General features: G+C 32.7%; 1 protein-coding gene across 2 annotated transcripts in view; it reads right to left on the reverse strand.

Moving 5' to 3' along the window:
* Window positions 1–313: 313 nt before the first annotated feature.
* The window catches only part of LOC118183094 (flavin-containing monooxygenase 5-like), a 62,359-nt gene continuing 50,011 nt past the window's right edge, over window positions 314–12,661 (reverse strand). For both annotated transcript variants that reach the window (XM_035352516.2, XM_035352515.2), the window contains exons 2-4: window positions 6,556–6,905; window positions 4,223–4,522; window positions 314–1,492 (exon numbers count right to left, since the gene is read on the reverse strand). In XM_035352516.2, the coding sequence (XP_035208407.1) occupies window positions 509–1,492; window positions 4,223–4,522; window positions 6,556–6,879 (1,608 nt within the window). In that variant the 5' untranslated portion in view covers window positions 6,880–6,905 and the 3' untranslated portion in view covers window positions 314–508. The remainder of the gene's footprint in view (window positions 1,493–4,222; window positions 4,523–6,555; window positions 6,906–12,661) is intronic.

Here is a 12,661-nt window from a genome sequence, read left to right on the forward strand (position 1 = left end):
TCATATTTTATAAAATATTTCTACATACTACTTTTTTTAAATCTTAATATCGAGTTTTAAAATTGTCATTTATTCAAATATTAAATATTTATATATTTTTCATTAATTTTTAACTCAGATAAATTTAATAATGACAGAGCTTTAATCTTTTCTTATTCGTTACTGGAATACTTAGCAAAGTTTTCCTTATATAAAGCATATGAGGCTTCATTTGAGCATTTATATTTTAGAGAAATTCTTGGGTACGCACTTAACAACAACTCAACATCATAATGAAACAACAAGGATATATGAAATGAAGATTTTCTCAGACTCAAGATCACAATATGCTCATTTATTTACAAATAATGGACAAATATTACAATGTTTTACAACAAACACAATGCTCATAGTAACTAACAGAATAAACACCGTTAAAGGATACAGTATTTACTTTGATATTTTTCACTTCATTAATAACATGACGTGTTTAAAAATATTTGAGTAATAGGCAGGAAATTCAGATTTTTTAATTAAAAACATAAATAAAAAATAAAGCAGCGCAAAGAATAAGGAAGGATATAACCCATATTATCAGATATTTTCTCATGTAATCGCCTGTGAGTTTTCCGTTACGTGTGTTTAAGGGTTTTATGATCCGTTCTTTAGTAGTCAAAATGGTTTGACGAGCTTCTGGCCAAGCATGAGGACCTTCCAGTCGATACTGGTACGGAGTACATGGTCCGAAAAAGCAGTGATAGAACAACAATGGATCTTTTGTCGCCATCTTGAAAAGATTAGGTTTAGCGCCGAACTGAGAAGCTATTTCATCCATATAAGCTATGTAGTCGACTTGAACAGTATGCCTTTGTGTTCCAACGTACCTTTTTGATAATTCCATATTTCGTTTCTCTATATCTTTTATCATTGTTTCTTTATCCGGCAGTTCCACTTTCCCATTCATTAACTGGGCATACCATCGAGACTGGATTTCAAAGATTGGAAACAACGATCCAAAGGGTTGAATAAGTCCGATTATCGCTAGGGTTGGATGCTTAAGAGAAGGTGGAAACATAAGCTTGTATAGATTCGCTTTGTTGTTGCTTGTGTCTAGTATTTTATTGCTCAAGAAAGGATATTTAATTTTATAGCCTGTTGCCAGAACAGCAGCATCAATCTTTGTAACGTTTTCTTCTCCTTTAAATATTACACCTTTCTCAGAGAACCTGTCAACATCTCCTTTGACGATAATGGTTCCGCTGAGTATCTTATTGGGAAGGTGATCATTTATAGCAAGATGCTGAGCAAAATATCGGTGCTTCGGTCTTAAGTTGTATATCTCATGGTTAAATTTGCTGTCAAGGTAACGTTCGACGTAAGAATTGGCAACTGACATGCCACATACTGATTTTATAAAATCAAAGGAGCGGGTGAGGAACTGAGTGTCAGCCGGAAGACCATATGATCCTAATCTGAACATAATCCATGTACCTCTTCGAGTGCTTAAGTAAACCTAGAATAAAAAAGAAAGTAAACTTATAATTTTTATACCATGAACCACAGAACACAGTGGAAAGGCATAAAATTGTACGAATATAATGAGTTTTTAAAATTATGTGTATTAAAATTTTCAGCCAATCTGAGCTAAGATACGAACGGATAAGTAGTGGCAAAAGTTGCTAACCCATAGCAACTTGTTTCTGTTAAAATATCATTCAATTACGGACAGGTGTTTGAACAGAATTACTTGTTTAATTGTATAAAGCCAATATTTGATGTTATCGATTAATTGTCTAGTGCAACTATCTTTGTGAAACCTAGTGCATATTAAGCATACGCCTTGTGCCAAGTTTGGCTCACTCAGTTTATGTTATGTTCCCAGGATTAAATCGCACCTTACAGGCCACCATTTGAGAAAATTTTAAAAACAAAACTTTAACATCATAACGATTGGATAACAAAGACTTAACGAAGCAATCCAGAAGCTCTACAAATGTGATATGGGATTTAGAAGAAATATGTCTAGCAGGCTATATAGTGATCAAGTTGTGTTTTCAAGATCATAAGCTGAACATGTTTGATAAATACACTTGTGAGGTTTATCTAATTTATATATTCAGTTATTTTATGTTTTGAATCTTTACTATCGTTTCTCTCTTTCCGTTTTCCAGCCAAAATGCAAATTAGCTCGCGTGTATTCAAGTGATTGAGATTGTTCAGACAGAGCGTGTTCTGCCTCTTGAAGAACACGTTGCTAGTTTTGCTATTCTTGATAAGAGTTCCTGATTTCGGCGTTGCAGTATACTTGCCGATAATTTAAATTCTCGGTAGTCAATTCCGAAGCAACCTCGCGATTAAATTTATCGCCTTTAAGTTTCGCGATTAATTGCTGCTGAAAGACTAAGCACCAGGTGTGCCTTCTGTTCATCTTATTTAATTTCAAATAAAGGGTCTTTTACATCCTTCTCGAGTTTCTGCACTTAATGATTAATCGCTTTACGTCTGTCAAATATTTGGCCACAGTTTACAATAATAAAAGACTTTAAACCTTATACAGTCCTATATTTAGTAGGCTCACTGAGTATATGTGTAGATTTTTTTCCATTTTTCGCGTGATTAAATCATTAAGTTAAGTCGACATTTTCCTTTAGATATACATGTTTTAGGAATGCTGTTGAGGAATGTTCTTAATTAAGGAATCCTTATAAAGAATTCCAAGGCTCTCTAATGAGGTAGGGTTCTAAGTCTGATTACCTTGAAAACTGGTAGAGTTTTGTTCAAAATCTAAACCAATATAAATTTGCTTTTTTGTTTAAATTTAAATTCCAAGAATTACCATTTTTAAAGTGAAAAAAGCAAAAGTGAGTTTTAGTCTGAACGACTTTTGAAAAGAATACAAAGAATTCGAGATATTTGGAGAAATTCTTAGCATGTGTGAAACATTTTAAAGATCAGTATTACATTAAACATTCTGGATGTAGCAATATCACATCAATTACACAGAAAATTAAAAAAAAAGAGTCCAAAACGATTTGTTATTCCTCATTTATACCTACGTGATGAAAGTAGAAATGTTGCAGATGAAATATTGCTGAAAATCTGAGTAAAATTAAGAATCCTTGAGAATTCCGATGTTTCTAAATGGTCTAATTTTCAAAGCACCAGTTTCCTTTCCAAAACTTATGTCAAAAATTTAATTCAAAAATCGATTTACCGTAACTTTTTCCCTCTAGCAATATTTGCAAATATTTTTAATATATGCTTGTGATATATTGATAAACGATTGCGTGTAATTTTTAGATCATTAATTTAATAACATTTTAATCTCTTACTATGGGTAAAAGAAATATTTAAAATTTTGAATTGCTAATTTCATATATTAGTAATCATGTAAAATATCAAATAAATAGAAGTTTGCGCAATAAATAAAGGTTGCGAAATAAATAGAAACCTGAGTTTGCGGAAACATATCTTAAATCATTTTTAAGACTTCTGTCATAAAATATTTGCTAATGCTAAACATTTATCAACATTTTAACGAAGTTTCATATTTATCCCAATGAGTTAGCTTGCTAATTGCTAGACCTGTTTTCACCCTAAATTTGATTCTTTTGAACGAGTTTTTCAATTACTCCTGAAAATAGGCAAATATAAAATTACCGATTGCTTCTGCTGTTAATGAATAGGTGCCTTAAAAAAGAGTACTGAGCAATGAGTAACCTAGCCTTTGGTGTTGACACTTGTGCAAATTGGAACACAACAACTATTGCAACCAAACTTTCACGCAGTTTTTAATGTGATATAAACCAAACCTGTTTTTAATCAAATTTTATCTGACATTGTTGGATAAACGCTGCCATTTAATCTATATTCTTTCCCTTTCAGAAAAGACATATTAGCTCATTCTTGTTGAGTTTAGATTAAACTGTTACTATGCCTGCTAGTTAAAGTTTACGATGGATACACATCTAACCGCATTAAATAAATCTTTCTTCCAAACAAATTTGGAATTTCAAGTGAAGACTTCTATAATATCTTATAAAAAGAAACTATACTGCAATATGTTATATATGAAAAATTTCATTATATAGTGTCACATAATTTAGTATTTCAATGTCTCATCGTTTAGAGGTAGCACAAAAATCCATAAGAACACGAAACCTAATCAGTAGCTCTAATGGCGAGGGTATGTTCGTAGATGTTATTTAATTTTGGTGTTGTAAAGAAGAGTTTCAAAGAATACCTGTTTAGCAACGTTGCTGATGTCCACTGCGGCATCTAGGCCAGAATTTCCAACTCCAACAATCATTACTCTCTGGTCTTTGAAAGCATCCGGCACTCGCAAAGAATGTGTATGTATAATTTTTCCTTTAAAATCTTCTTGTCCAGGAAATTTTGGAATGTGTGGATATCCATGATGTCCTGTACAGATCATAACGCCGTCAAACGTTTCTTCTGTGATGGTTTTATCATTCGTGTTTTCGGCTTTTAAGATCCATCTTCCCGTTTCCTCGTAGTCGGGTGCTTGCTCTACTTTTGTAACCTTCGAAATAAAAATAAAAAATATATACAAGTTTCCACATACTATTACTGTCATTACTGCAAATTTCAAAATTAATTGGAGCTAAAAACGTAATTTTTGTTTTTAAAAGGATCGTTTCAAAGGGTATTTGATCTTATTTTATTCAACTACTCACGGTCAAAAAATATGTCTAATTAATCTTCTCAGTTCAAATTAACTAGATTTCAGTTCAGCTTTTTTTCTTAATTTACAAAATAGCTATTCATATTCCAAATTATATGTGCTTATAACACTTTATGCACGGTTTGACAGCGCAAAAAAGATTAAAACTGAAATTAGAACAAAAGGCTGCAATGAGTTATTAAAAGTGTGTGAGGATTATTTAATTTACATAACAGTTATTTTATGTTTGGAATCTCTACTGTAACTTCTCTCTTTCCGTTTTTTCGCCAGAATGAAAATTAGCTCATGTGTATTTAAGTAAGGGTTTGCGACTGTTAAGTCAGAGCCCTTTCTGCCTCTCGATGGCCACGTTGCTAGTTTTGTTATTCTTGACAAGAGTTCCTGTTTCGTTGTTGTACTATACTTGCCGATAGTTTAAATTCACGCCGGGGAATTCCAAGCCAACTTTGCGATAATTATTCTGTGTAGCCTTCGGATATTAGGTATTTAAATTTAGCTCTACATTTGAATTTTTACTTTGAGTTACCGTAAGTGCTGGAGGACTTTGTAATAATCAAGATTGCCCTTTGCCCATCTCAAGTTTCTGTAATTTAAATTTAGACTAAGCGATAAGTCGCTTTTAAATCTACTTAAGGTTAAGTCGCATTTTACGCTTGTAATCTTATAAGCGTCTTATTAGACGTTATAATGAATTTATCATTTGATTAAAACTGACTACGATGACAGAATACTTTCACTGCAAGATTTGCAATTAATGTGCATCTCTTCAATGAGTTATGCATGCAAGTTTTTATTTTAATAACCATTTACATTTTTATTTTGGCTAGAAAATTAAAAATAATAATGTAACTCTCATTAACTTCGACCCAAATGCAAACTAGTTTAACGTGTAAATGGGCTTCTAATATCAAAGGTTATCGGAAAGCGTTTGCAGTATAAGCTGGCATTACTGTACTCTAGATTTCTGCAGTTGTATTTAGCTTGCCAGCAAAATTTTGCATACGTCATTTGCTTCGCTAGCCATTAGTTGATGGAAGACAATGTTTGAGAAAGCTCCGTTACTTTTTCATTCTACCTTTCATATAATTTGAACTTGTGTTGAAAGCTGCTTGTCTGCCTGTAATAGTTTGTACAATAGACGGGTCGATGTGTTAATAAACAGTTTATTTTGGGTTTTAACTTAGTTATGAAAATTTTAGCTAAAAGATCAGACGAGAGGAAAAGTCGCTTGACAGTTTTCTATGGTTGCAAAGATTCGAGTTTGAAGTGTAACTGCATTACTTACACGATAACTTAAATAGTTAAAAAATATGAAATAATATAAAAAGTAAATTCGAGAACTGACCCTTTGATGTTGTTTTATCCAAGCCAAGATACAAGTTTCATGTTACTAACAACGCACACAGTTAATCGTTGCTAGGAACAAATAGCATTTCAGTTTCAATATTTGCAAAATAAATTTCAGTTTAATCCTGTAAGAATTTATCACGGAAGGGCTCATTCCCCTTATCAATATTAGTAGATATAAATTTCATAAGAGCAGTTTTGTAAGTGAATCTTTTATTTTTTAAAAATTCCCATTAGTGGAATTTATACTGGTTCGCACAAAACGCTATTGCAAATAATTTTCAAATATTAATCGTATGATGTTCATGCAGTTAATTGCGAAATAATCAATTGCAAAATTACACAGCAGAATTCAAACTGCTAAATAAAAAATTTTAAAAATGATGTTCTAAAATGAAGCGAAGCGGAGAAACATTTATTGTTCAGTGGTGTTTAAAGAAGTAACTAATATTTAATTTATGATATCACATTGGCCATGTTTTATTTTAAAAGAGTTTAAGATCATAAATATTGCTTATGCTTACTTCCTGATAATAACGGATCTTATCCAGCAGGCCGAACTTTTCAGCATACATATGAAAATATTTGCACATCATCCTATTGTGCATGTAATTTGGGAAATCCTTTGGTGGTGGAAAATCGCTAAAAGCGCTCATCTCTTTACTAGAGTTGATAACAGTTGTCTTCATTACACAGGCCAGTCCATCAATGTCTTCCTCTCGATAATTCCAAAGTCCAGCTACTCTCCCAGACCTCTCAAAGATCACAAAATCTAAACCCTCTTCCTTGCATGCTTTGGCAGCTGCTAATCCGGCGGACCCAGCACCAATAACTGCGATTCGCTTCATTTTTATGTCATGTACACGGATCAAACCTAAACAGAAAAATAATAAATGTTTATGTTACATAAAAAGCAAAGTGAAACAGAAATTAAGCATTTCTTTTGTTAAGATTTTAAGGAACAATCTTTCTGCGAGAAAAAACATTTTATTCAATTTCTGTACCTATTGGACATTTCGCAATTTTATGAGCTATTTTTATTACATGTACGTATAGCTACCCAGATTTGGAATTGTTCTTAAAACACTTTTGAGTAACTACATTCTTTGATTTTTGCGAAACAGCATTTTTTTCATTAGCTAATTTTAAAACATATACTTATGATACTTAAAATAATCTAATTTTGCTGAATTAAACTGCATGAATTTTAGATATCACAGTATCAAGTTGTTTTGAAAACTGCTTACTAAAAAATTATTTTTATATAAGCAATTTATAGGCTAGCTCTTCACAGATAGCGTTCTTGATCCAAAGAGTAAAAATACTTATTTTTATTTTTTGAAATTATTAATTCTTTTTAACAAACACTATATCTTAATTTTTTAAGCATTGTGAACATGATATAGCCGCAAATTAAAATAAATTGCTTTCTAAAAAATGTTTTATTTTGTAGCACCAAATGCTTTTACAACACGCATTTCATTTAAAATAGGGCTTAGGATTTTGTTCTGTATTGCGAGTAGAAAATAAAAAGCGTGTAAGTTAACATACCTAAGAAAGAGAAAAATTTCAAAGTGAAGGCTAATATGTTGACAAGGTAACGTATAATTTGCTTACCGAATGACAGAAGTAGAATAGATATGCTTATGCATGCCTTAAATTTTTGCGATCATCTACAGTATTTGCAATGCAGTTTTCCTATTTAACTGATGCATTTGTTGAGCAAGAGACTGACAAAGTTTCGATATTACTGAGCGATAACAAGGTGTGAAACATCAAATAAAAACTTACAGTATGTAAAAACCAACACGACAAATTAAACTTAAAAAATTGCCTTTCCGATTTTTATCTAATTATTTAATCATGCAAGCACAAGGGTATCATCGATGAAAATCACCTTCTGCACATAAAATAAACCATTTAGTTAGCATGTTATTTCAAAATCAGTAAACAAAGCCCTTAAAAGTCAATTAAGCATCTCTGAACATTTATGATTTTCTCTCAAATTCCGTACTCAAATAAATCGGTAACCTACGTGCGCATCTTCGTTATTCCCTGCTTTTTCCGTAAGTTCCTTCATGTCAGTGTATGCAGACATAAGAAATCATAATAAGAGGATAGCCCCCACATGTTTGCCACAATCGTTTCTATATTTTATCCTTAGAGCAATCTATTCAGGTGAAAAACATGTTCTGCTTTGCAAATCACCTGCGATTCACAGCAATTTTGTTACACATTTTGTTTTTAAGTATGCTCATATGCGTTTTTTCTTGATTCAAGTGTGTCATAAGAAGATTATAAAAAGATTTCTCTTCAATTATGAAATTTATTTTGTAAATTAATGTTTTAATCATTATTAGAGCGAAGCTTATTTTAAATACATTATCTACATCATTATATTTTAAATACAGTATCTGAAATTGAATCGACAAGTGTTAAATAAAATCTTTCTAAAAAATGTAAAATTATATCTAAATACTTTTCGGAAATGAGGAAAACACACATTTTAAATATTTAGTCAAAACTATTCTGCCTTTAATCGAAGCGGACAAAGTGAAGAGTCATCACAAGACAGATGACTTTCCTCTTGTTGGAGATCAAGGGGTGGTGCTTAAATTGAAATGTCTGAGCAATGATGGTTTCCCTCCATCGTTGTAAAGATCTGTGCTCTGCCTGGAATTTGAGTCAAGTAAGCGAGTTGGCTGCTCTTACTGTCTAAGTTATTCGGAACAAGTAAGCACTTTGGATGTTCTATATTTAAATATTAAATCCAAATTGCCACCGTGATCTATTAATGCAAAATGTTTTAAATCTGTAACTTCACTAAATGAATTTTTCTCGTTAAAGGTTAGAATAGTTAAAAGTTTGGAAACAAAGCAATATCAAGTTTAAGTAATGTGCTGATTGAATTTCTCTAGAGAAGTGTTTTCCGTGCTCTAGAAATTGTTCCAGAAAGTTGGACCAATCTTTTTTTAAATCGGTATAGCTGTGTCTTTATAACTTTTCAAAGGAAAATTAGGCTTATGAACATAGTATTTCAATATTTTATTCATGTGATGCTGTAGTGAGATTAGTCAGGTGAAATGCATCCTGTGATGAAAGCTGCACGCTTTTGAGAAGGAATGCAAATGAATAAATGTGAGGTTCAAACGTAACTAAGGACTAGAGCCATATTGTATTATTTTTTTAATTTAATACTTTCATTACCTGCAATTTCGCAACGCTAAACACAGAAATATTTGTGCTCCTATATCTAGATAAATGTTTTTTGCGGTGTGAAGCACTTGTAAAAATTAACTGTTTAAAACCTAAACTCCAATATAAAAGTAAAAAATAAATACCGAAAAGTTAATTCGGTCCTAAAATTTAAGGCAATATGAATGTGCTGTTGGAGAGGAAATGCTAAAATATACTGCTGGCCATTAAAATTACAGTAACAAGAAGAAATGATCTGGCTAACGTCAAAATCACAAGAAAGGAAGAAGAAGCTGGGATATGCAAATGATTAGTATTTCAGCGCATTTAGATGACGCAGGAGGGAGAAACGACATCTGAAACATTCCATAAACGAAAAGTTGTTTAGTGGGTTTCTCATTCAAAAAGCACTTTGTAAGGTCGGAGTTTGCTCAGAATATCGTGTTATGCCTCGAATAATAATAAGAAATACTTACCAGCAAGTGTCGGAATTCGATAGAGGCAGGATCGTTAAATATCGAGAGTGTGGATTATCATTCCGTAATATCGCCCGTCTCACTGGTCTACATCAAACCACTGTCATGCGAATATGGAATCAATGGGTTGCTGTCATACTGAACGGCATGCAGGAACTCCATGCCCTCCCATGACTAATGCACGAGAGAATAGACATATTGTGACGTCATCCCTTCAAAACTATACGATCACATTATTGACCATTAGTCAGGAAATGAGCATGTTTCCAGCAAGTGCAGTATCCGCTCGTACGATACGTTGTTTACAGTAGCGTTGACTATCAGCACGGCGACCATTACTTCAGCTTCCCTTGACAATGAAACATAGAGAAAGACGGTGACTTTGGTGCGTCGAACGACAAAGCCGGATACAGGACTGGCACACTATCGTCTTTTCAGACGAATCCCGTTTCTGCGTGTAGTTTTCTGATGGCCGTATACGTGTCTGGTGGATCCGATGAGACCCGTCGCCTGCTTGCATTCGATATCGGAATAGGAGCCCTGCACCTGGTGTAATGGTTTGGGTAGCCATTGGGTGCACGACACGCACATCTCTAGGTCCGACCAACCGTAATTTGAACGCAGATCGGTACATTTCTGACATCTTACGTCCAGTGGCTGTGCCCTATCTTCGAGGCCTGCCAGACGCCATCTTCCAACAAGATAATGCAAAACCACATGTTGCACATCGTGTTCTTACCTTCCTCGAAACACAGGGTATTCGACTGCTGCCTTGGCCTGCACTGTCTCCAGATCTGTCACCCACTAAAAACATCTGGTCATGAGTTGCTGAGAAACTCGCCCGCCACCCCTCTCCAGCTAATACGGTTGATGAAGTGTGGTATAGAATTGAGGCAGCATGGAATGAGTTGCCCGTTTCTGTTATCCAAGCCCAGTTCGACTCCATGCCTAACTGGGTAAGGGCCGTTTTAGCTGCCAGGACTGGCAGCTGTTTCTACTAATTTCGCACCCTTGTAAATCCTCAGACTGCTTAAAAATTTTATCATTTTGTCTTCATGCCATACTGTTTACGCAGAATAAGTATCTTCTTTGTATTTGTTTTCGGCCAGTGTACGTTATTATTTACGCGTTTGTTATTTCGACAGTGCACTTGCTGAACGTAATACGTTAGAAATGTAAAGAGCTCTTCTCGTTCCTCTATTTTTTCTGATAAATAAATTTCTGTTCAATTCATTAAATGTGGCGAATTCATTTGCATAATTCTGTAATCTCATTTCAGATGCGAAAGGAAATAGACGGAAAGGAAAAAGTAGCATAACGAATACTTCGTTAAGTGTCAAGAGTTTGGATTTCTGGTCTTTTTAAAATTTCCATAGGTTATAGTTTCAGTAATGACTAATATTAATTAACAATGGTTTTTAGGACGTACAAAATTAGGGGTTTTATAAACTTCGCCATTATCCCTTTAAACGAATTATTTGAACGAATTGCTTTAATGGAAGTCATTTCTTTTACTTGTCTTTAATTTCTTCTAGGAACTTTAAATTAATGACACGTAAGTTAAACCTAATGAACAAATGTTATTTGGTGATTTATTAAAAATTAGGTTGTGTATTTTAATGTAAATTTTAAAAAATGTGGAAATGGTTATTAGAATTTGTTTCTGTTTGTTTGGTTTGATCAAAACTCCCATGTGAAGGAAAATAATAAGTGTTACGTGAGAAAATTCTTACGCGCATTTTGAATTAATAAACATTCCAATTAATGGTTTTGCTTCCACTTAAATTTTTTATATAGATTATAATTATTTGAAACAAAAAATTATTTCTAGGATACTGAGCTTCATCACAATTATTTTGCGTTTTAAAATTTATAAAATAACAATGAAAATGAAGACGTTTTATTACAGATTAAAAGACCTTTTCTAGGCCAGTTTTATTGGTTTCTAAAAATGCTAGCGAAAGTACGCAAGTGACATAAACAGAAGGTAATTATTCAACTATTTAACAATTAAAGTATTCAGTTTACGATGCAATCTATTCAAATTACTTCCGTCTAATCGCCAGCAAAAAACTGCAAAGAATCATCTCGAAAGGAAATGTAGAGCACATCTAATTAATTCGTTTCTTGTTTATATCCGAAAGCTTCCGCTTCTAATGTACATATTATAACACTGTTTATTTTTAAAAAGTGCAAAAGAATTTCAGAAATTTTTAGGCAATGAAAATAAAGTAAGGATTTTCAGTCTTTTTTATGATAATAAACAGAATATACATATTTGATATTAGCTCTTTATATCTCTAAATGGCTAAAGACGGTGTACCAAAAAAGTAAATTCTAAAGTAAATAGTTCTTACAGCAAGAACTGGCATGATAATTGAAAATATGAGGATTTAGATATATTTCGATATAAGGGTGGCCGAACTTTATGATGCAGAAGCCGCATTTTAGAAGTCAAAAATTTTAAGAGCCGCAACTACATTTTCCAGCACAATTTCGTATTTACATTCTTTTAAAAGTAACCAAGCAAATATTCATGAAAGCAAATGTATGAAATAAGTTAAGAATAATTTGGAATTTTTATGTAATTAATGTAATACCATGTAAGTATAAATAAGGACTTTTGTTTCTTCTACTTTATCCAGAAAAGTTTATTCTTACGGTATACAAATTTGAAACTGTTGTAAAATGCAAATGAAAATTCTTTTTTTAAATAGATACCAGAGCATTTCCTTCTGGTTCCCTCTTTCAGATCTGTAACTGTTCATTGGTTTCAGCAAAATAAACTGAAACTGAAATAAGAAATCATAATGGTCTTTGCGACTATAATAAAGTAAAATGCTTTTCGTTTAATAAAGAATTAAACACTAATTTGAAAAAATCTATTGATTTTTTCTTTACTTTTAACTCGTCCACATTTCTCTGGAAAGAATAAAACAACTAAAACTGAACAGAGGAA

This window comes from Stegodyphus dumicola, chromosome X1 (genome assembly GCF_044657685.1).
Source record: "Stegodyphus dumicola isolate Sdum_Otavi_A_Nest chromosome X1, ASM4465768v1".
Classification (NCBI taxonomy): domain Eukaryota; kingdom Metazoa; phylum Arthropoda; class Arachnida; order Araneae; family Eresidae; genus Stegodyphus; species Stegodyphus dumicola.